General features: G+C 40.4%; 6 protein-coding genes across 7 annotated transcripts; 1 reads left to right on the forward strand and 5 right to left on the reverse strand.

The window, feature by feature from the left end:
- Positions 1–176: 176 nt before the first annotated feature.
- LOC119557872 (chorion protein S38) lies at positions 177–1,930 on the reverse strand. Its single transcript, XM_037870871.1, has 2 exons — positions 1,778–1,930; positions 177–1,316 (listed from the first exon to the last, which is right to left on the reverse strand). The coding sequence occupies exons 1-2, from the start codon at positions 1,820–1,822 to the stop codon at positions 438–440; spliced, it is 924 nt and encodes a 307-aa protein (XP_037726799.1). The 5' UTR covers positions 1,823–1,930; the 3' UTR covers positions 177–437.
- A 2,341-nt stretch (positions 1,931–4,271) lies between these two features.
- Positions 4,272–5,422, reverse strand: LOC119556541 (chorion protein S36). The gene is made up of 2 exons (XM_037868824.1): positions 5,277–5,422; positions 4,272–5,197 (listed from the first exon to the last, which is right to left on the reverse strand). Exons 1-2 carry the CDS (start codon positions 5,322–5,324, stop codon positions 4,391–4,393), a joined length of 855 nt encoding a protein of 284 aa, XP_037724752.1. The 5' UTR covers positions 5,325–5,422; the 3' UTR covers positions 4,272–4,390.
- Positions 5,423–6,715: 1,293 nt separating this feature from the next.
- Positions 6,716–7,919, reverse strand: LOC119556549. The gene is made up of 2 exons (XM_037868833.1): positions 7,794–7,919; positions 6,716–7,732 (listed from the first exon to the last, which is right to left on the reverse strand). Exons 1-2 carry the CDS (start codon positions 7,860–7,862, stop codon positions 6,863–6,865), a joined length of 939 nt encoding a protein of 312 aa, XP_037724761.1. The 5' UTR covers positions 7,863–7,919; the 3' UTR covers positions 6,716–6,862.
- A 1,666-nt stretch (positions 7,920–9,585) lies between these two features.
- LOC119557992 lies at positions 9,586–12,137 on the reverse strand. 2 transcript variants are annotated; one of them, XM_037871093.1, is made up of 3 exons: positions 11,778–12,137; positions 11,168–11,228; positions 9,586–9,892 (listed from the first exon to the last, which is right to left on the reverse strand). In XM_037871093.1, exons 1-3 carry the CDS (start codon positions 12,106–12,108, stop codon positions 9,862–9,864), a joined length of 423 nt encoding a protein of 140 aa, XP_037727021.1. In that variant the 5' UTR covers positions 12,109–12,137; the 3' UTR covers positions 9,586–9,861. The 2 variants fall into 2 exon arrangements, with proteins under 2 accessions (XP_037727021.1, XP_037727020.1); XM_037871092.1 differs by lacking the exon at positions 9,586–9,892 and having other exon boundaries at positions 9,961–11,228.
- A 1,205-nt stretch (positions 12,138–13,342) lies between these two features.
- Positions 13,343–16,053, reverse strand: LOC119558007. The gene is made up of 4 exons (XM_037871115.1): positions 15,901–16,053; positions 15,202–15,390; positions 14,053–14,144; positions 13,343–13,997 (listed from the first exon to the last, which is right to left on the reverse strand). Exons 1-4 carry the CDS (start codon positions 15,955–15,957, stop codon positions 13,466–13,468), a joined length of 870 nt encoding a protein of 289 aa, XP_037727043.1. The 5' UTR covers positions 15,958–16,053; the 3' UTR covers positions 13,343–13,465.
- A 2,211-nt stretch (positions 16,054–18,264) lies between these two features.
- On the forward strand, positions 18,265–19,442 carry LOC119557869 (sepiapterin reductase). Its single transcript, XM_037870869.1, has one exon. It carries the CDS (start codon positions 18,489–18,491, stop codon positions 19,305–19,307), a length of 819 nt encoding a protein of 272 aa, XP_037726797.1. The 5' UTR covers positions 18,265–18,488; the 3' UTR covers positions 19,308–19,442.
- Positions 19,443–22,764: the final 3,322 nt, after the last annotated feature.

Here is a 22,764-nt window from a genome sequence, read left to right on the forward strand (position 1 = left end):
ATTTTTAATTAATACATATATAAAGAATATGAGAATGAGTATAAAAGTTCAACAGAATAAAATACTGAACGTGTATTCGATACTATCAATCATATCATATGATAATATTTTTATAACAATTCGAAAAGCCCATATATTTAACTATGCTCCTCCCGATATAATAGATCATTTAGCAATTTTTTTTTCAAATTTTTTATTTGTTTGCAAAGAAACCTGTGTGCCACGCCCCCTTGGCCGTTGAATGGGTGGGTGGAATTGGGTGCGGATTTATGTGCATGAGTGGGCGTGGGCGTAGGCATGGGCGTTTGGCGATCGGGCTGTGTTTTTTTTGTAAAACATAGTAACTAATCTGCCGGATAACCGGGTGGCTGGAGAGCTGCTTCAGGGGTTTCCGGAGCCGCTTCAGTCACCCAATCCGTGACTACTCCACATCTTTCTTAGTAAGAGGGAGCAGCATAGCCGCCATGACTGGCAGGTCCAGCGCTATAGTGCTGGTGTCCATGACTGGGTCCGGATCCATAGGGACCCTCCCGTTCGCCGGCGATGTTGGCGAGGGCGGACAGACCCTGGTTTCCGCTCTGGAGCAGCTGATAGCCAGCACTGGCGGCGGCGGAATCGGCTCCCGACGCGTAGGCGGGCAGGGCGCGACCACCGTCATGTGGGCCAGGACCATGGGGTCCCGAACCGTGTCCATGGACGCCGTGTCCGTGTCCACCGTGTCCATGTCCGCCATGTCCATGACCATGGGACTGCGGGCCCTGGCCGTAACCCTGCTTATTCTCGTTCACAAAGTATTTCTCTGCTGGGGGCTTGACCACATTGACGAACACGGGCTCAACCTTGACGCGACGTGGGTGGTGCTTGACGTAGACCTTGCGGAGGACGATTGCTGGGGGCTTGTGGAGCACCACGGGGGCGGGCTTCACCACCAGTGGGGGATGGTTGACCAGCACCTTGGTGGGCGGACGCTTGACAATAATGGGAGCGGGACGATGGATGAGGATCTCGCCCTTGTTCTGCGGGTAGGTGATCGATGAGGTAAGGGTGTTGCCCTTGGTGTTCACCGGCTTGTAGGGGATGTTCTGCTCAGAGCCGTAGCTGCTCTGTCCAGCCTGGGCCACACCGACGGCATCGGCTCCGGACTCCAGAGCACCGGCTCCGGCACCAGCACCACCGAACTCTGCACCAGGACCACCGGCACCACCGGCAGCAGCGGCCGCTGAAGCGGCATCGGCACCGCCATCAGAGGCACCGCCATGGCCTCCGGATTCGGGTCCATAGCCCTGGGGACCGCCGTAGTTGGCGCTCGCACAGGCCTGAAAAATAAGGGGAAAAATGGGTTAAAACTGGCACTTCTTTAAATAAATATTTAAGACCTTTTAATTCAGTGGAGTTGAAAACGTAACATATTATATTATGTTACAGAAGTGATTTTAAGATAATTGAGGATCAGTATTTATACAGTTTACAATTTTTAGTGACAGCCTCATAATTTGGGGCTTTTGAATATAACATTTGTTCAAAAAATCGTCTAAGGCTGGCGAGATATTAGAAGGGCTTGTTAATCGAGTTATACAAGATGTTTAATTTCTTCTTTCGGAATTAAGCATCGAATGCAATGAAAGGACTGTGCTTTTCCAGCGAGACTTAGAAAAATACTCTATGTATCTTGAAGTAACCCAACAATTGGGACAACAAAAGAAATAATCTTTACAAAAGAGTTGCAAAATTGAACCCTTCTTGAAATAATCCTAAGATTTCGGGCGTTAACACTTACGATCAGGCAGGCGGCCAGCGCCCAAATGTAGGTCGATCTCGTCATCTTGTCTCCCAGTTGCAGTTCCAGTTGCTCTTTGGCCTCTGGTGTGCTCCCGCTTGGACTGTCTGCTGTCTTCTGCTGCCCTCCATTGGTGGCGGACAACTTTAAATATGCTCCGGACGTGTCTCCGTCTCCGGCTACGTGACATTTGAATCGATGGCGACCCGGTGCCGGCTGTTCCGCTCAGAGCCCACGCGATGCGAGCGAAACATGGCCAAATGCTGATAGATCGCACGCATCGGGGCGAGCGCATATCACGGCGTCTCTTCCACTTAGGTAGAAGCCACAACCCAAAAACCCCAGTGCCCAGTTCCCATTACAATAACAATGATTATAACGACAGAATCGGAATCAACAGCCGGGCTTTGAATCTGCACTGCATATCGAGGTCCGAACGTCTGTTCAGATAGCGAAAATAGTTCCGCATTGGCAGACATAAGACCCGGGAGTCAGAAAGAGAGAAACCGAATGGTAAATGGATAGTAAAAAACTGATTTCCAAAGATTTGCATCTCACTACGTGGCTAGCTGTTTAAAATCCTTGAATTTGGCGTAATTTAAAAAGATTTACGTGATTTATGGTTTTGCGGAATGGTAGATATAAAATACAATGTATTTTAGTGTAAGCATGTGATGAGCTAAATAGACAGATTAGATACGTACCTTAGAATAACCTCTATTATAACTTTGAAATGCCACATAATGGAAGTTATTATCATTTGAGTTCCAAAAGTTCGGAAAAAGTTAGAAGAAATCTTTTATTCTAATTTGTCTCTTAATAGCTTGCTTGATATCCAAGAGTTAAATACGTAAATTCGTATATTTTGTACAACTTAATTTAATGATACTTTTCAGTTCGCATTTAACAAAAACATTGTTAATGTTTCAAAACAATCCATGGAATAAGCTATGGTTAAGTTACTACTCTTATTTCTTGTTAATTAAAAGTTGTATGCAATATTAAAGCTAATTCTGACTACTTTTTTAATTCGATAATAGTTTTGAACCTAAAATTTTAATAACAATAGGTATCCTGTTTAATAAAACTTTAAAAGAATACAAGATTTCTTTGAAATAATGAACGCACATCGGATCTTTCAGAACCTTGGCAAAGTCTTATAGAAAAATGACAAAGAACTTATTAAAGAGTAGGGAAAACATAAATAAGTTAGCAGGTGTACAGTCTGTAAACGTATTCTCCACCGCTTTTTTCCTAAATAGGAAACAATAAATAGCCACTTTGAGCCCATTCATCGTTTTAATGATAAATATAGTATACGGTCACAACAGTGTGAAACAATTTCATTCATCGATAGTCAATATCTCCAAGTTATTTTTATTTATATAGTTCATATCCATAAAATATCTTTTCTTAAAAAATTGCAGATACCAATATAGAGATAATCATAAAGCAAACTTCCTAAATATCTTAAACTCTTAACGCGCTGATATTATATTTTAATACTATACGGTTACATAGATCATATTAATCAGCATAGAAAAGTTACTTACCTTTAATATTGCTATAATATTTTTCGGTCATAAGAATACCCAATATTTTTGGATCTAACTATTTCAGTTAGGTTACACTGAGAAATACAAAACCAACATACAACATACATACGTTAAATGTAACATACTTTTCTATTTACGAAACGTGCATTATTTAAATGTTTTGTTTTGTGGGCCGTTAAATACTGTTAATTTTGAAACGTAAGTGTTATTAACACATTTTCTACAAATAGTAATGCAATAAACGAAATAAAAACATCTCTTAACGAGGTAAGTGGTCGTGACGATCGCATAGCTTAAAAAAGTTCTGATATCAATTTTGTAAATTCGAGTAAATACATACACTTTCTAAAATGTTGTAATTCTGCCCGCTTTAGCAAAATATTTAAGCTTTTAAGCATACAATGGCATGTTCTATTGCAGCTTGCCAGTTTTGAGAAAATAGAAAAAAAAAGTTGTTTAATAAACTTTTTGCTGTAACGTTATATATGTTGTATTTAGAGATTTTAAACATAGATTAACATATTAAATTAACGTTTCAGTGACATAGAGCACGCATCTGTAGCATTAGTTGTTCAGAAACTATAAGCCCTTAAAATCTCCCAAAACAATTAAAATTTTTAAAGTCTTGGTATGCAATCTACTTAGTTTTTGCAATACCTTTCGATTCACAGCAGATTTTCAGTTTAGCGACTATATATAGTAGTCCCCTCCGCACACTCTTTTGGTGCGCGTTCGCCACTACGTGGACTGCCGTCCACAGTGATAAAAATGAACTTAAATGATAAAAATGAACAGGTAAATAAAAAAAAATAGCACAGCATTAACTATAGCCGTGAATAAATTTCAGCTAGTTTTTGTGTGTTATATATTTTTTGATGATTTGACAGCTTTGTAATCACTTTTTAACCCCCACCCTTCCAAATATTTTCCACCATTCGTTTACGTTTTAGGTATTTTTTCATTTATTTGCACTCAGCAGTCGGCAAAGGAAAAAAAACAAAATTTAAATTAAACCAGCTGTCGCAGCCGAGGAGGAGCCCATGTCCAGGATGACCACCTAGTAGTTGGGCTGGGCGTAAGGCGCGGGGCTGTTGTACAGTGGAGCCTCGTTGCCGTAGCCATTGCCATCGGCAGATGGCGCGGCGGCGGAGGAGGCAGCTCCGGCACTACCATAACCCTGGGGCTGGCTGTACTCCCTAGGCTGGTTGTACTCCCTGGGCTGGCTGTAGACGGGGGCAACCACCGGGGCCAGTGGGGCCTCGATCTTCTTGCCCGGCTTGTACACCTTCACGTAGACGGGGTTCAGGCTCAGCGGAGTGGGCACCTTGTTGATCACCTCCTGCTGGTAGATGACCGAAGGCTTGATCTTGTAGATCACGGGATTGCCGCGCACCACCGTCGGTGGGCCGCTGTTCACATGGGCTGGGGGTGCTCCAGGCTGGTGGACAATGATTGGGGGCAGGGGCTGGGTGGCGATCACCTGGTGGTTGTTGTGGCCAGACGGCACCAACAGGGAGCGGAACAGATGCTGGTCGACGAACTGCGGCGACACCACCTTGATCTTGCCCTGACGGATGTTGCTGGCCAGATTGGACTCGGCCAGAGACTCGGCAATGTCCTCGGAATTCTTCAGCTTCTGGTAGTTGGGATCGGCGTTCAGGGCCTGCAGTTGGGCCTGGACGCGGCCCAAACGGCGGGCCTCCTCCGGCGAGGGCTGGATCTCGGCCTGAGAGGCAATCTGGTTGGCAGCCGGCTGGTTGCCGCCTGTCGCCACATTCACGTACTCCTCGAGTCCGGCATTGGGACCGGCCAGGTACTGTCCAGGTCCATGTCCACCAGCGGGACCATAATTAGCGCTCACCAGCTGGAGGGGAGAACAAAAAGAGATTGGCGGAGGTTAGAGGAATGCTATTGTGGTCGCCATGGAAGACCTGGCTACTAACCGGCGTGGCGGCGATGGCTAGAATGCCAAACCAGAGACCGAGTTGCATGTTGCCGTTTACGTGTGGATCGTCTACTGCTCGCTGTCTGGCGATGACTCCGGCTCTTTATAGCGCCTATAATCGCTGCCCGCCACGGCCGGCTACGTGATCCATCTCCATTTCCGATTTAGTGCCGCATCTTTGTCTCGCCATCGTGCCCAGATCTGAAGACAACCTCCTAACCCCAGAGTGCAGCAGTCTGCTTTCCGCCCGTCGCAATCTTCTCTTTGTGGCGGTCGCCTTGGCTTGAATCATAGCTCTTCCCAAAGATCGGGTGCTATCGTTCCGAATCTCCGTTGCTTCTCTTTGAAGTTACAATCCGTAAGTTAGACTTCAGGAAGGGGCTTTTGAATATTCTCTCTGGAATACTTTTGGACTGATTTTGAAGAATGTTTGTAAGTAACAAAATATTGAAATGCTTCACTGTTTTTTGATCGTTAGAATGGCATCTTAATCTTTTTCATCTGTGTAATATGATCCACTCTCAAAAATGTTGTTTTGTGGCAAAGGGGATGCTCTCTTTTAACTGATAATATTTTTTTTAGATGCATTCTATAAAAAATTCATATAATCTGTACTTTGTAAATATTTCCGAAAAAGATATTACAGATAAACTGCAGTTACATGGTGTAAAGGTATATTTATAAATGGGTTACGTACGTCGAGAGGTTTGAGTCTTTATTTCTCTTTAGTTTAAGTTGCATCACTACGTTCAAAAATTAAAACCTATCTCATTATGGATAACACAAAGAGTGTGTAAGATGACCGGCTTTAACATATACAAATAATTAAGTGTAACTTTCACACAATCCCTAAACTCATTTGATTACTTTTCAATGCATATAAAAGGATTAATCATTTTAATTGCATTACGTGTAAATTCAAAAAACCTTAATCAGTTTGTAGTTTTTATTAATTGAGCTTCGGTTAACGCAATGAACTGAACATATATATTGATTTAATATTAATTTTGAAAATACTTGTATTGTTTTGAGAATGGTAGAACAATTTCTGCCGAATAACATCGTATCATTCATGTATTATGTCTTATCATACATATAGCTGTATAGAACATAAGTTAAATGAGGACTTATTTATATATGGTGGATATTTTCGTCTCAACTGTATATTATGAATAGTATCTTATTGTTTACAAATTGAATGATATTAAAAGCTTTTTGCAACCACTTTGAGGCCACTTTTCATTTCTAAAAAGAATATTATTAGACTTGCCTACTTAATAAACAATGTTAGCATTACAAATAATGTTACCAATATTATAGAATTAAATGTTTACGTGTCACTGAAAATGTTTTTTTATAAGCTTGAGCGAAGGCATCTTAGTTAAATCCAAACACAACCACTTTTTATGCATTTTTCGTTTTATTTAAGTAGTAATTTCCTTAATCGCAGTGTTTGTGTGGTTTGTGTGATGTTGTGTGTAGTGTGAAGTGTGTGTAGTGGGTGGGTGCGGCTCAGCCCCATTTATAAAACTCAATGGACTGAAGACCGCAAGTCTTTTGTATAGTTCATAGGGGCTATATTTTTTAGAGACCCCGTTTGTAGAGAAGATAGGTGATATCTCGGGTGGGCCGACTGCCGTAGTCGTTGAAGGGAGACTTAAATTTGAGTTGGCCGCCGAAGGAGTCCGCCTCCTCCTCGTGATTGGGTCGATCCTCTCCAGCGGATCGCACTGGCGGAGGATTCGATTGGGCGGCGTGCAGCTGATCCTCGCTAGAGTTAATGATATAGCTCTGGGGCTTGTAATTCTGCGGCCCATAAATCTGGGGCTTTGAGTAGGTGTTTCTGTGTAATGTTTGTTGTGCGTATTGGTGGGTGTGTGGTTGTGGTGCATAGTGTTGTGCGTGTTGTTGGGCGTAATTAAAGTGTTGCGGGGCAGAATGTGACTGCTGGGCCTGCTGTTGGCTGAGATACTGCTGTTTCATGGCCATTGCTCGGTTGTCAAAACCCTGGCGAAAAGCTGGTCCAGATTGTTGAGGAGATGCAGGAGGAGCTGGAGCTCCACTCCCAGGTCTCTCGGCACCTGGTAGATACTCATGATGCACCTCTTCGTGGACTCCATTCTGGGTATGGTTGACCAAACGATTATAATCTTCGTTGGTGCCGCCCACTTGCAGATGAATGGCATGCTTGAAGTCTTCGCCCAGGTGTTTCAGCCAGAAGTTCTCGTCCACTTCGCCTGTGGTGTAGATCCTCGTGGTCTGGCCACTCTTTTGATTGCCCCCCGCCGTGCCGGTGGAGTCCATGACATCAATCACATCGTACTGCTCTCGACCGTCCTTCTTAAGTGATTCCTCCCTGCCGGACAGGCGTTGGGTGGTCTCTTCCAGCGGCGGACTCGGACTTGTGCTGACATTATAATCCTCTTCAACGCCGGGCGTGGATCCACTCAGATTCTAAACAAGTTATAACTATTAATTATAATATATATATTTACTAAATATTTTATTAACCCACCTCTGCGTAAGTAATGGCCTGCGTCGTGGCCAACAAAAGCAGAATAGGCCATCTGCAGATGGCTGCCATTTCGACTGAGGGCCCCGGCTCCCATGGATTCCACTTAAATAGCCCAAAATGAAGCTCAATTCGACCAAAAAAAAAGACGTGCCGGGACGTGATCTATAACCAGATATGCCATATTCACCAGATGTCTCATCCACGAATCTCCAGCGATCTTGATGCGTCAGAGCAAAAAATGAGAGAAAGAATAAGCCAGGGTCAGTAGAATAGTTCAGCTCTACTCAATGGGTTCGGAAAACTATACGATTCTTCAGGTGGGCTTTTTGGGTGCATGTGCCATTAATTGGATGCTGTAAACATTTTTGGCATGTCGAAATACACGGTCGGGTGGTGCCGTGATTATATCTTTGGGCAACTTTACAAACCTCTATCCATTGGAATATGATCCCTTTTATTTGTACTTTGTTATTTGTTTGCACTTTTCATACCTTTTTGAAATTTACAAAAGTTTTATTTAACATTTGCTGTATTTCAATCATATACATTTTTGAAATGAATTTCGATAATGCACACCTAGTTCTTTAAAAAAATGTTAACAATTTAAAGTATCTTTACCAAAAAATAAACATTTTTAATTTTTATTGTTTTTAACAGTCATTCTTTTTTGAAGACAGTTGTTTCTATAGAGCTCATTAAATCGCTCTTAAAATAACAACTATTTATTAGGTATTTATTATTTATTTACTTCCCATCAGTCTGGAGATCGCGTCTAGAAATGTTGTGGTTCTGCAGTCACGAAGTTTAGGGCTTTTTTGTCGCTTTTGCCTACGAGTATCTCTTCACTTCTCAATAGTATGCAATCACATTCTCGCTGAATGATGAACCATTTGTTTTTACAGAACAACAAATATTTGGCCATTGACAGATCGTGATAAATGCGGGTATACAAGCGTACAGCATTTTATTTTTGGTGCAGATACATAAATGAGGCAGACACTCAAATGATAAGAAAGATATAGACATGAATATGTCTTAATCTCCATTATGAAATAGCCTACTTTTGAAATTCAGCTTTAGAAATCACTTAACAAACTGAATTGTAAATGCATATGGATTTCATAAATTACTGGTTGTTCATAGCTTATCAATTAATTTTATGAGAAACAGTTCTTCTTTGGGTAAAAGGTGCTCTATTCGCATAATTTATAAATTTATTATGACGTATATAAAGAGTATATAACACATTTTTTAAAATTGTACTCATAATATAAAAGAATAAATGACAAAAATTATAGGAATTTTTTTGAAGACATTTTTAGAATTAAGAAAAAAATTTACGGGGATGCCACTGAAATCTATTAGGGTGAAATTGATGCTTACGTACATTTGCCCCCAATATCGCCCAAATGTGCCACCTTCGATAATAATGGTTTGGGAATTCATTTACCAAAGAAATTTAAACATTTATATACGAGTATATGGGTAATAAGCACACTAACAACACAGCACACTGTAATAATAAGCACACTAACACACCAGTATATCATTATAATTACTTAACTTTTTTTTTCTTAGCCGTCGCTACTTCCGGGGTAATTAAAGTGTTAAAAAATATCATCGTTCAGCAAAAAGAAAAAAAAATATTTTTACGTCAATTTTTCAATTTTTGATTTTGGAAAACCCGTTTTTCAGGAATTCTACCCATCGCAGACTTACAAAACTAGAGGGCATACTTTTAGGGGTATCATGCAGTCTCAAATAAATCACTCCCTGAGGTAAAAATCATTAATTAGAGAATTAATCAAACAATCACTTTATTAACCTGTTAAATGGGGCCACTTCTTGAAGTGCCAATAAAAGCGGACAACGTAAACAGAAATCGGAGGTTGGAGTCGGTGGAACTATAGTACATATGCATAGGTATATACAAGCGAATGGAGACCCGAAAACAGAGTGCTCCACTGGCCTACTTTCGGCTGGATTTTAAGCCGAGCTCAGCAGATCGACGGGTTGGGTTTGGTTGGTTGTAGGTTGGGGTTTGGCTGGTAATACGTAAGACCTCTCTTCAGTAGCCGTAGCCCGCGTCTTCGCCGCAGCTGCAAAGAGAAGAAAGACGAAGACGTTGGGTGAATAAAGAAAGAAACGCCACAATGTTTTTTCAATTTATTATATTCTGTTTTTTTTGGTGTTTTCGTTTATGATTTTTTTTTTGGTTTCTAAGTACTTAAGCTAGATATTCGTCTTGGGTCTCTGGGACCTAGAACCATGCCCTCAGGTAATCCGTTATGGGTGGCGCTCTATAGGTGTCCACACTGTAGCCATTCTGGGTGTGGCTATTGTAGCCATACGTTTTGGCCGGCTGTTTGGAGTAATCCTCCCGTAGACTATGCTCGGGTTCTGAGACCTGATCGAAACCCCAGCCCCCGAGACGGCCATCGATTAGCTTCTTGAGGAAATCGGTTGTCTGCTGCCTTTGGACCGGTTCCGGATCCACCAGACTGCCCTCAGTGGAGTAATGATTGTAGGCCGGATGATTGTACACTATTCCGGAGATAATGCTGTCCAGCTGGGAGTCGGAAACATGCTCCACGGGATAGCCACTGCCGAGACCTAAAAGTGGTGCCCCACAGGATCTTCTCGTCACCGATTCCAGATCGCCTGCAAACTGCAGCGGCGTGGAGCTGTACTCTTGGGGATCCGGCACAGAAGTGGTGGACAGGAGGTTTCTCAGCTCTGAGTCATCCACGAATCTGTAGTCTTCCTGACGGCTCAGCGGCGAGGGAATCTGCAGGGGATAGTAACCAAAGGCGGATCTCTTTGATGGAATCGAATTCGGCTGCTCTGGCTGCTCCGTGTGCTCGGCTTGACCCTGTTCAGTTGGAGGCAGCTGATCCTCCTTGGGCAGTGGTTCTTCTGGTGGAGGTGCCGCTGCTGTCATTGCTCCACAGCCCATGTGGCACTGGCCGGGCTTGAAATCGGGATTCAGTGTCTCCGGCATGAACTGGATTATTTCCGGAGCAGTCAGATCTATTTGGGAACGCTCTTGTTCGAGGAGATCGTACTCGCCCTTGATATCACGTTTCTTCAAACGGCGAACCATCCAGCTCGGCTGGGTTTTCTTAGTCTTCCTCTTGGATTTGGGTGAGGCAGCCACTGGCTGTTCGGACTCCACCGGGATCAGGCCAAAGAGTTTGAGCTGCTGCTTCTGCTGGGCAGGAGTCAAATCCTTGTGGTAGAGCTTAACATAGCGCGGCGGTCGCTCCTGGAGCTGTTGTTGGCGCATGAGACGCCGGCGAATCAGGGTACCGGGTTGATGGAGATCCCTGCGACGACGAATGGCGTTCGGCGACTTGATCGGTGGAGCTACGTACCTGGGTTTTTGGCTGGAGCAACTTGAGCAGCCGCATGTCGACTTGTTCTTGGCCTGGCAATCTGGAAAAAGGGGAGCAATGCATGTAGGTGGTGAACTTTTGGACTTTAAAAAGGTTTAATAAAAATAATATCATATATTTTCTTATCAAAGTTTTCAAAATGAATGTAAACAGTAAAACTGCAAAATAAATTAGATTAAATATTTTTAAAACATCTATGTGCTTCATTCATTTTTATATTTGATTATATTAGATTTAAATCATTTGAACATAAGGTAAATCCTGAATTTGATCAGAACATTCAAAAGAAATATGAAATATACTGATCAAATAATGTAACCATATTCAAATGTAAGCTATCAGTGTCCACTAATAAATTAAAAATGATTATGAAGGCTTTAAATATAAAGTTTAATAAAAAACGGATACAAGATTAGACAAAGAGAAGGTATTCAGTTGACCTAAAGCATGAAAGCTTCAGATTGTTAAATGCTGAGGAAAAATCTTGTTTAGTTAGGTAAGATGTGTTAAAACCCAGGAAGATGTCCGCTCAAGAGAGAACTGTCCGCCCAAGAGAGCTATTGCGTTTAAACCCAGCGTTTTCACTTACCCGCTTTGTTGACTGTAATCCGGTCTACCTTGGTGTACAGTTTGGAGGGATTGGTCTTGGGCGGGGCCGGTGTCCTTGGCTGCTCCACGGTGAAATCGAAGCTGTAGCTGATCTTGGCCTTGGTCTGAACGGGCTTCTCCACCCGATATCCGTACTCGCCACCCACATACTTCTTGGGCTTGGCGGGACTGGGCACATTCAGTTGGTAGCCCAGCTGGGTGGGACAGTCGCAGCCCTCGCCCGTGTAGACGACCTCCACGGGAGCGGTGTGGACCAGGGTGACGAGGACCAGGCCCAAAGTCAGGCTAATCAGAGCCGTTGGGTGTCGCATCTCGGTTAGATCTTCTCGGTTGTCTGCCTTGCTGGCTACTAGCCGCAGAATGTACCGCCGCATTCTTTATATCATCTCGCCCAGCTCGGACCCCAATGCACTTGACTTTGGTCAAGGCCTTCTTCCCCAGAGACGCCGGCTGACCACTCTGTTTGTTTTTGTTTTCGCTGACCTTTTCAAATAGTTGGCGGGTCATGTTTTCCGTCAAAAGTCATGTTCCCGACGTTCGCCGCTTTCTTCAGTGTCGAGTGTCTCAAAAAGTCGAGATCCAAACGCCAAACCCATAATTATCCACAGTGGAACTTCACCAATGAGAACTACGATCTTCGAACACAAATTCATTCAAAAGATCATTTTTATTTGGTTTTACTTGTTTTTTTTTTAAGTTGGAAAATATCCTACATATAATAAAAGCATCAAAATGTTCATATAAATCAACTATAAAAAAGGAAACTTAATTTGTGAAACCGATTCATTTTGCTATTTATTATAGTAATACCTTTGTCACAAGTTTTTTCATTGATCTTAAAATAACAGAACATATGTAAAATCGTTTTTAATTCATTCATAGGTTTTCATTTTAATACTTTTAAATCTAAGTGGCTTTTTGTACAGCTGGTTTCCATAAGATGTACATACATATATGCATTGCTGTTGGGTTGTATTTTAATTTGGAGGCTACTTTAAAACCTACTTTAAATAGTTTTGTGTTTTGACAAGTGGTTAGTAAAAGTTCGTTTTAGATATGCTCAACTGTATTCATAAAATTCATAAAAAATAAATAAAACAATACGTCGTGGGAAGATTTAAAGACTTAATGATGCCGTATTATATTTGTAAAGTAAATAGTCATTCATTTGAATTTTATAAAGCATTCATGTGTGCTATTTTTAAACAGTAACATTTTTAAAATATTTTCTTGGGTAAATGAACTTGTTTGTTTATATCTAATTTTCTTGTCAGCATATTGAGCCACTTATGCGACAATCAAAACGTGCCTAATTGCCTTGTTTACACAAGTGCAATAATTTCCAAAGAAGTTTAATTATTTACCTTACCTTACCTTACCTTTACTATAAAATGTATAAAGAAAGTGGGTTTTTACAAACCATTTACGTATGTTCTGTCTTTAAAAATATTTCCAGAAATGAAGTCGACAGACAATTTGATCTTATGATCACAAAAGTTTTGGTAACTTAGTACCTTCTATACAAATGTTTGTAGGGAAACCCACTTTAGTATGCACTTTGTATAAATATTTATTTTGTAAAACTAACTTAGACAAACATCCATCCATTCATTCCCTAGCGTATATACATATTTACAAACGGAGGGATCGCTAAATATTGGGATTGATTTAGTAGTATCCGTCTTCGGACTCCTGTCGTTTTGCCTTCCGGTACGAGGCAATCCTGCCGGGCTTAAAGCCACAGTCTACGGACACTTTGCCAGCCACTTTGCCGTAGCCCTCGCCGGAGTCTTTGGAGGCGTAACTGGAGCTGGAACTGCTGATCCTCCTGAACTTGGGGTTCTTGTACTGCTCGGTGATGTAGCCAAGCTGCTTGTAGGTAAGCTGCGGGGCCTCCTCATCATCGGCGGACTGCTCCTGCTCCCGCTCCTCCTCGGCGTACTCCTCTTCCTCCTCCTGTTTGGCCACATAGGTACGCTTCTTCAGCGTGATCACATCGCTCTTCAACTTGAAGAGATTCTCCTCGGGCACGTTGGAGAAGACCACCTTCTTCTCTCCGTCGATGGGCTTCTGGGCAAATCCGTAGGCCAACTTGGCCTCTGGCACATTGATGGCCTTTCCGGCCTGGGCGGCCAGACCAACACTGATGGGATCTGCTGCCGGACTATTGTCCACTTTCTTCTCCGCCGCATACTCAATGCTGGAAGACATAAGGGTTAGATAAGATCGCCAATCATGGAAAGTATGCTACTCACTTTCCGTAAACGGATCCTGAGCCAGATGAGGAGGCGTAGCTACTGTCGGAGGTCACCTGCTGGCACGAACAGGTGGGCTTGCACGGCGTGGTCTGTGTGGATTGATCAAATCGAGAGTTCAGTTTCGGTTTGGGGTATCTTTGGGAGGTATCTAAATGGGTTCTATCGCTCCGCATAGCTCCGGGTCTTAGGAGCACGTACGCGGCGATATATGAGGCGGTGTATATGGATGACGATGCTGTGGGCTGATGGTGACGCAAAGTTGGGGCGGTGATAATGCCGCCCGATGCGGAAATTGTTACTGCAGCTAAGGGGATGACGATGGATGAATGCCACTGGTACTGGGTGCTGATTACAACCGTCGAAACTAATGCTATGGGTTAAGTTATGTATGGGTACGGTTACAGAACTTATTTCAATTTACAGAATTTGTTTAGTCATGATAAATATTGTTCAAAGATAGCGTCTGCTTAATATAGAAGGCTTACCCCTATCACATGATTTTTACAAGTATCATAAAGTTACAAATACATAATTACATAGAAAGGTTTGAAAGCAAAATTAAAAGGCTGATTCGAACTAAAGCACTGGAATCAAAAATATATGGTCTAAAAATACGAGGTATAAACCAGTTTTCTATGATAACCTGGAGTTAAACAAGTATTTTTAGACTCTCGAAATGTATATAAAAAAATAGTCTTCTTAAATCGAATACTTAAATATTAAAATGGAGTTTCACTGAAGAAATCCAATATATTATTAAGAATCATAGTAGCTACTACACGAAAATCCACATTGGATTTTTTTAGTTCCATGATAAATATTTGGTAAAGTTTGGATCTGTGTTAAAAAAGCTATCAACTAATGCTTAATTCATTTTTAGTTTAGATAAGAAGATACACGACTATACTATCTGGGTAGGCATTACTGGTTAATTGTATGGTTGTATATGTGGATTAGTCATGGGTTATGTTATAGCTGATAGCGATGCCCCGAGGGGCCCCTCTTGAAGCAGTCGATCCGCTCCAGACGCTGCAGCCGCTCGGCCAGACGCTGAGCCGCCAGCGTCTTGGCTTCGATGGCGCCCTCGAGCATCCGACGGCCCAAGAGGTTGTTGAAGGCGTTCATATACTGGAACAGCTCACGTACTTTTCCGCAGGTCTTGGGCAATTGGGCGGGTTCGATTAGTTGCTTGCTGCACCAGCAGTTGTCTCCAATCGGCGACAGGTTCACGTCACTGGGCTCGTAGTATCGGGGCCTCGGACGGATCACCGTGGATCCCTGGCAGCCCTGGCAGTAGTCCGTTCCCTTCTCGGAACACACGCAGGCCGCCATTAGCTAAAAGATTGAGGGAAAAGTTTAAAAACTGAGTTTTTTTTATCGGTGTTTTTGATTTTACTCACTAACCCATACCAAGTTTTTGGGGATATATGGTAGATTGCTATAAATCGAACTTGTTGTATCTTCTATTTTTTAATAACTCTTTCTTTAAATGGTGCGAAAACATATCCAACATCATTTATTATACTTGTCCTAACTTCATTCTAAGTATACATTTTTCTAAAAACCTTTCAGAGCTATCATTTCAATAACATTTAGGAAGTTTTCTCTATCCATTGTAAGAAGTATTCTTTAACGAAGGAGTGTTGAAAAATTTTTCAGACGGCTTCCTTTGTAAGGATAAACTACAAGTTGCTAGGGGGCCACTGCTGCACTTATAAGCTTTATTGCCTTTTGTTTTTTTTTTTACTGATGCACCGGTTACCTCATCAGATGTCTCTTTAGCTTACGCACTTCCACTTTTACTGGCACTCAATAAACTCACATATTCAATTTTCTGTTTCTTACCAGTTGCACACAGTGCATTCCCATCACCAGCGAGAGAAGAAGCTTGCAGGCTAGCATTTTGTATATGTTCTTATCGAATCTGTGGGCTCACTCTGTTCTTGGCTCGTTAAAAGTTTGGACTGACTGTGGGAGCGGTCCACACGGCTTTTATAACCGTGATAAAACCGAGAAGATCGCCGAAAGCTGTGCCCATGCATTAGTTTTGTGCAGCTGTTGTCGAGGTGAATGACATCTTTGCTCTTTATTCGCGCTAAATGAAATCTTCTGGGGGTCTTGGGGTCACTTTCTCGTTGAACGACCTTGATTAGATGGCAGGGTCAGGTTCAGGTATAGCCTGTCCAAAAGAGACTTTTCTTCGAGTCCCCACTCGCCCACTAAAGCTGCGATGCTACGTGCTTCGCTTTGAAAGCCCCACTTGGTATTGATAATACCCCTAAATCAACATAAACAGACAGATGTGGTGCTATTCCCACCGGTGAATTCCAAGAACTTTGGGTGATACGATGTAAATGGCTAACAATGATGTTAGAACTTTGTGGAATAAAGCGAACTTCTTGAATTATACTCATTCAAGACTGGCCGTTATCATTATGCAAAAACATTAAGTTATACAGATATAGTATGTAGATTACTAGGATTTGTTTTATGACTTAATGTTTTTGGTTTCTTTAAATTCTGCTTGCTATTATTAAAAGTAAGCCAACGCTTAACTTAAGGTTGGCTAAAATTTCGAAATCAATGACGTTTTCACTTCATTCTTCGTTCCAGAAAATTCGAATTTGCAAAATTTGAACTGTATTAGTAAAATTGCGATTAGAAGTGCGTTCCGTTCCCGATTCCTAAATGGGTCAGCGTCATCTCGAAACGACCCGAAAATCGGGAGCAGACTTCACAGAAATAAATTTGGGCCATTAACCTAATTCGTGCTTGTTATTGCGTTGATTTTTAGTCAAAACAAAAAATGATCGAAAAAAAATCCCATTCTATCGATCGCAGACCGCAGATTGATATAGATTCAAATAAGCAGATTCATAAAATAAGCAACATATCAAAATAAACACATTCCTCCCAAAAACAACCTATATTACACATCAAAATAAACACGTTTTTGACACTATCTGTAGCCAAGCGATTTAGCTGATATTTTTTTAACGACGATTCACCGAATTCACACGTGTTACACTAATCGATAGGCTACCCATTAAAACACTCACAAACGCAAATGATCAAGCAATATAATGTAATTGTAAATTGATTTTGCATTTCACTTGTCTATGGAAGTTCAACGACTGAGTGCGATAACCTGTTGTGCAATTTGGAAAATATTATGTACACATGTATATATATATATATCTGTATGGTTTAATATTTATTTAATTTGTTTTGCTAAGAACTGGGAAAAGTGCTAGGAAAGATTTTTAGAATTGTCTATTCGTTTTTACAGTTAAGGCTAATGTTTTAGCATAATAACATGGAAATCTAATTTGAAATTGCTCTTAAAAGGTATTTTGGAATTAAAAATATAATACATATAAGTTTTAATTAAAATCAAAGTGCTCAAACAGTTGTAGAACCCAAATATTAAAGGCTATATTTGTTTAACAAAGTTTATTTCTTATATGAGGATGATATATAATCTAGTATTACTATTAATTCTTAATTCTTTTTGTCTTATAGTATTGTCCTAATCTGTTTGGCTATGTTTGACTATTTATTGTTGCCAACTGATTTGTTTAGAAAAATCTTTGGTTAATCTCTTCAACCGAAAAAGTAACCTTGACTTGTCGCCATATCAAAAGAACTTTATGAACCCCAAGCTGGCAATCGATCAGCTTCTGGGCTCATGGAAAACAGTGACAAAGCCAGGAGGGGCCTGAAATAAGTGAAGAGAATATACAATTACTGAATCGAAATATAATAAAATCCTCTTTCAATCCAGTTAACCAGAAAATGCTGTTAAAATGTTCAGTAATATATATAACGTAATATTATTTACTTATAGTTAAAAATAATATATTTTTCTGAGAAAACCATTTTAAATTTCGCTAAGTTTTCCTTAAAATAAATTCTGCCGATGTGTTTGCTAGATCTTATTGAACTAATAAAAACGAAACTAATATACGTTCTGAAAAAAATATTATTAAATAATGTCCCAATTATCTTCGACTCAGGTTGGCCCCCAATACGCAATAGTGGGACTCCACTTCACTCCTCTAGAGGATTAACGACATGAGTCTGGTTTACGGTGCCGAAATCCCACCCATTAAAGATAGTTAATTGCACGGCAACGATCCCAGACGCCTGAACCCGGACTTATCAGCTGGTTGGGTTGTATAAAAACCCCAAGCTGACATCCCCACAAACTCAGAGCGTTTCTATATACGGAATCGGAAGCTAAGTGGCTGAGCCGAGTATATACATATACTTGGCTAATCGGAATATCGCTTATCAGTCGAAACAGAGTCCAGCTGGCAGAGCCCTTTGAAATTTGGGCAACAGTACAGTCGTACGCCTCCCAGTGATCGCAAGTGGAAAGTTCTTCAGTCGCGTTATACCCAAGTGTCCCGAAAATCCTTACACCAGAAATAATGGCAAAGAGAATGGACTTAAACAGGCGCACCTTTTTGGTGCTGAGCGGCAGCTCGAATCCTTTGGGTCAGTCCCTGGCCCTGGAGTTTTGCCGTCGCCTGGCCCCCGGATCCTTGGCTCTGATCTTGGATGAAGATCAGGAGCAGCTTCGGGAATTGGAGAATCACCTACAGGGCGAGCTGAAAACGAAAAACGTTCAAGTGATGACTGGGAGGCTGGACAAGAGCCACTCAAATGGTGTGCAGCTAATGGAGGAGACTTTGAAGGACCATTTCGAGGCTCAAAGGGACACCCAGCGATTTGAGCGATCCGTAATCGTACACAACGAAGGACAGGCGGCCACTCATGTGCTCGTGGAGCCCCAGGGCGTCGAGGAGTGGAAGGACTATGTCCAGCACCAACTGTATGCTCCGGTGGCCCTTAACCAGATGTGGCTGCAATCGAAGTATTTGGAGAAGGTGGAAAAGCTGGCGGTGAATGTCACCTCCTCCCTGCTGGTTCGTCCGTTGGTCTATTCGGGACTACTCTGCTCCTGCAAGCAGGCCAGGGATATGTATTTCCGCGCCATGGCCTCCGAGGAGTATCGTTTCGGGGTCCAAGTCCTCAGCTTTTCCCCTGGACTGATGGCCACCCACGAAAGCCAGTGCGATGTGAACGGAAACAGGATCAATCCCGTCGATCTGGTCGCCTCCAAGCAGACGGTCCAGCTGCCCAGGATCCAGCCGCGCCAGGCCACCCTCAAGCTGATCAACATCCTGGAGGAGATCTCCTTTGTCTCCGGTCACGATGTCGACTACTACGACACCTTTGTTTTATGAGTAGCACCGTGGGGGTGGGCTGCGTCCCCGATGGACTCGGTTCTGATTTTGGTTGATGATTTGATTGCTGTTTTTGATTTGACTGCCTTGGAAACTAATAAAATCTGGCTTATGATCCTGAATTTAAACCTGAAAGTGCAAGAAAACCAAGCACATGAACAGGAAAACGAAAAACAAACATATATTTTTTATTTGGTGATGTGGTTGAATGGGAAGTCCAAACGATTCGTTATGGTGAAGTTCTTTCTTAGAAAACTAGATTGAAATAGAGCTTTTAGCATATTTGATTACGAAAACCAACCGGTTCAATTTGGTGGAGTTATTTTCAGAAACTTAGATCAAACTGAAAATATCCGAAAATTTTTGAATATTTCAGCTATCCATCTTTTTAAGGAAAATGCTTACATAAAGCTAGCGATATATCCATATAATATAATTTATTTGAAAAATGGAATTTATTAGATTATTTTTCAATTCAGTACCAGAGGCCAAGAAAAAATAAGTTTACGTGTTTAATTTGTAAAGTACAGTATTTCAACCAAAAAAAAAAAAAGCGTTGAGTATATGAATCAGCGAGGGAACACATTAATATATATTATCATATATACACTTCGCTTGCTACACAAAATTAATTTCAAAACAAGATGACAAGACAGACCAGGCTAGTCGGCTTAGAGATAAGGAATCGAATTATACGGAAGACACGTGTCTATATGTATGTACAACGTCCATTGTACACACGTACATATGTATATGGATGGGTGGTGTTGCTGGGTCGGAATCGGGAAAGAATTCGTAATCGTGATCCGGAATTTCACTTTTCCATTTGCCTTTCTGTGTAGATGTGTACAGTAGCTGCCTGAACTTTTTGGTTTTTTTTTCACAGAAACTAAATACTACATATTTAACAAATATTTTGTTAAGACTTAGATCCAAAATAGCCCAAAATACTAAAAAATATGGTCTTAGTTTTTGTTCTACATCTATCTTTAAGATTGAAAATTATTTTTAAATTCAAAAAATTAAAACAGTTTTAAATATGACAAAGTCGCACAAAATCTTCTTTTCAAAGATATTAAGATTCCATCACACAGCGAAAACATTTATTTTTATTTTATTGTTTGAAACAATATATTTTATAAGTTGAAACAATACTAAAAAGATCGCGTTTAAAGTTTTCTTCGAATCGTTCTCCAGAAAAAGCATTTTTGGGAAAACCCTGTTCCGAGATAAACGCCTCCATAACATCTTAAGTTTTGACGGTCCCGTCCGCACAGTGCGGAATTTCGTTTTCTTCTACCTTCCACTTTCCGAATACAATATATGTATCTTTTTACTCAATGATACCCGTTAATAAGGAAAACTTTAGAGCAATAAAATATGTGGGTATTGCATGGAAAGTTTTTAAGCTACAGCGCCCACAAAAGTTATGTAAACCAAGCCAAATGTGTCTTACGATCGAAATAAATTCCTGAACTTATACTTAAAAACACTAATTTTAAATCTACGATGAGGAGAAAAAAATATATATTTCACTGTACCACATCGGTATGATCTGTTGTGTGAGTATTCTTAAAACTATATTAAAAACAAGAAAGAAAGTTAGCTTCGGCAAGCCGAAGTTTGTATACCCTTGCAGTTATAAGAAATAATCAATGTTAGTAACACCATGTTTCATTTTTATGGATTGTTGCTAGCTTCAGTGATATATGTGTAAAATTAAATTCGTAATGCTGAAAAGTTAAAATATTCTATATCCCAGAGTAAAGGAAATACGTTCAAAATCAACAAAGCACAATTTTTTTTTTTAAATAATTTCATTATTTCTCTGACCGTTCCTTTGACAGCTATATTTTACAGTCGTCCGATTTTTATTAAATTTGATTCGAAATTCTTAAAAATTCAAAAAAAATGTTATCCCCAATAGTATAAAATAATATGTCAAAAATCACCGAAGCTATGATTTGTTTCATATTATTTTTCCACCAATTTTTCGATCGTTCCTATGACATCTATATGATATAGTCGTCCGATCTTGATAAAATTAAATTCTAAATTCAAAACTAATAAAAAAATGTTATTTTCAAGCGTAGGAGGTTATATGTTAAAAAACACCAAAGATATACTTTTTTTCCTATTACTCCTATGGGAGCTATATAATATAGTTGTCCGATCCGGCTGGTTCCGACTTATATACTACCTGCAAAAGAAATTAGACTTTTGGGAAAGTTTCAGCCCGAAAGCCTTAAAACTGAGAGACTAGTTTGCGTAGAAACGGACGGACAGACGGACATGGCTAGATCGACTCGTCTAGTGATGATGATCAAGAATATATATGCTTAATGGGGTGCAAGGGTATAAAAAACATATTTTCGCGGGTACAAGTGTACATAACATCTTTAAAAAATTCACAGTATGCTATCCAGATAATTGTTTAACTTTTTCAAGGTATACTTTTGGGATTCTATTTTTTTTTACAGATTAGACAAACAAATTAAAAGCTAGCAGTTGCATACAATGTTGCCAAGCTTTTCCTAATCAGGGTGACAACTATTAAAATTAACGATAATTTCTTTTTGAACTTCCCTACAATCGGTTGTTTCTAATTGAGCTAAACCCCAATAATGAAAATATTTAATTAAAATAATAAATATTTAAATAAAGGAAGGTGGTTTAATTTTTTTTATTAAATAAAATTGCATGGGATGAAAATGTACTTTACATTTATAAACAAGTACAAATATGAGGTAAGGGAAACCAAAAATAAGAAATGAAATCCAATGAAGATTTTAATGCTTGAACTTTATTACAAAGTTGCAGAGCTTTTGAGAGAAGATTACGAGAATCTCCGTGTCAACTCTTTTGGATGCCGACCTTGACATTGACTTTGCTTTGTCGCGTTGCTTTATGCATTCTACCACATAACTGTGGGTATCGCTTGAGTATTACGATAAAGCCGGCAATTTTTGAAACATTCCGCTGACAGTAACGATGCGATTAATTAAACATAGGCAATTAATTGAATTGAATCGTTAAGCAAGCGCCGGCGATAACCTTTTCACTTCAACTTGAGCTTAAAGCGTGAGAGTATAGATGTGAAAATCGAGAGCACATAAGGCTAGGAGAGAGCTAAAGACATGGACGGAAGTATAGGGGTTCAGACCTATACCAGTCCCCCTATAAATATTTAGTTCTAAAAACCCCTACCCTTTAAATCTCAAGAAACAAAAGTTTTTTACATAATTGAAAAAGTATTTCGGAAATATAAAAAACCATGTGAAATATGAAAAACTTTAGATGTTAAAAATACTTAATGGCTTAAAATCCTAATAAAGATGAAAAATATAAAAATGGTTTTAAATCAAATAGAACACTTTGTAAAAACAATAAAAAAAAAGAAATGACCCTTAAAAGTATTCAATATTTTAAATTAATAAAACGAATATGTAGTTCTGAA

The sequence above is a fragment of the Drosophila subpulchrella genome, chromosome X (assembly GCF_014743375.2).
Source record: "Drosophila subpulchrella strain 33 F10 #4 breed RU33 chromosome X, RU_Dsub_v1.1 Primary Assembly, whole genome shotgun sequence".
Classification (NCBI taxonomy): domain Eukaryota; kingdom Metazoa; phylum Arthropoda; class Insecta; order Diptera; family Drosophilidae; genus Drosophila; species Drosophila subpulchrella.

Excerpts from the sequence above, each read along its gene's own strand:
- LOC119556541 (XM_037868824.1), bottom strand. The coding sequence starts at position 5,324 with ATGCAACTCGGTCTCTGGTTTGGCATTCTAGCCATCGCCGCCACGCCG. Across the intron at positions 5,198-5,276 it reads TAGCCATCGCCGCCACGCCG|CTGGTGAGCGCTAATTATGG; the intron begins GTTAGTAGCCAG and ends TCTCCCCTCCAG.
- LOC119557992 (XM_037871092.1), bottom strand. The coding sequence starts at position 12,108 with ATGCGACACCCAACGGCTCTGATTAGCCTGACTTTGGGCCTGGTCCTC. Across the intron at positions 11,229-11,777 it reads GATTACAGTCAACAAAGCGG|ATTGCCAGGCCAAGAACAAG; the intron begins GTAAGTGAAAAC and ends CCCTTTTTCCAG.
- LOC119556549 (XM_037868833.1), bottom strand. The coding sequence starts at position 7,862 with ATGGCAGCCATCTGCAGATGGCCTATTCTGCTTTTGTTGGCCACGACG. Across the intron at positions 7,733-7,793 it reads AGGCCATTACTTACGCAGAG|AATCTGAGTGGATCCACGCC; the intron begins GTGGGTTAATAA and ends TAACTTGTTTAG.
- LOC119557872 (XM_037870871.1), bottom strand. The coding sequence starts at position 1,822 with ATGACGAGATCGACCTACATTTGGGCGCTGGCCGCCTGCCTGATC. Across the intron at positions 1,317-1,777 it reads CGCTGGCCGCCTGCCTGATC|GCCTGTGCGAGCGCCAACTA; the intron begins GTAAGTGTTAAC and ends CTTATTTTTCAG.
- LOC119558007 (XM_037871115.1), bottom strand. The coding sequence starts at position 15,957 with ATGCTAGCCTGCAAGCTTCTTCTCTCGCTGGTGATGGGAATGCACTGT. Across the intron at positions 14,145-15,201 it reads TGCCCAAGACCTGCGGAAAA|ACCACGCCGTGCAAGCCCAC; the intron begins GTACGTGAGCTG and ends CAATCCACACAG. Across the intron at positions 13,998-14,052 it reads TCAGGATCCGTTTACGGAAA|CATTGAGTATGCGGCGGAGA; the intron begins GTGAGTAGCATA and ends TATGTCTTCCAG.
- LOC119557869 (XM_037870869.1), top strand. The coding sequence starts at position 18,489 with ATGGCAAAGAGAATGGACTTAAACAGGCGCACCTTTTTGGTGCTGAGC.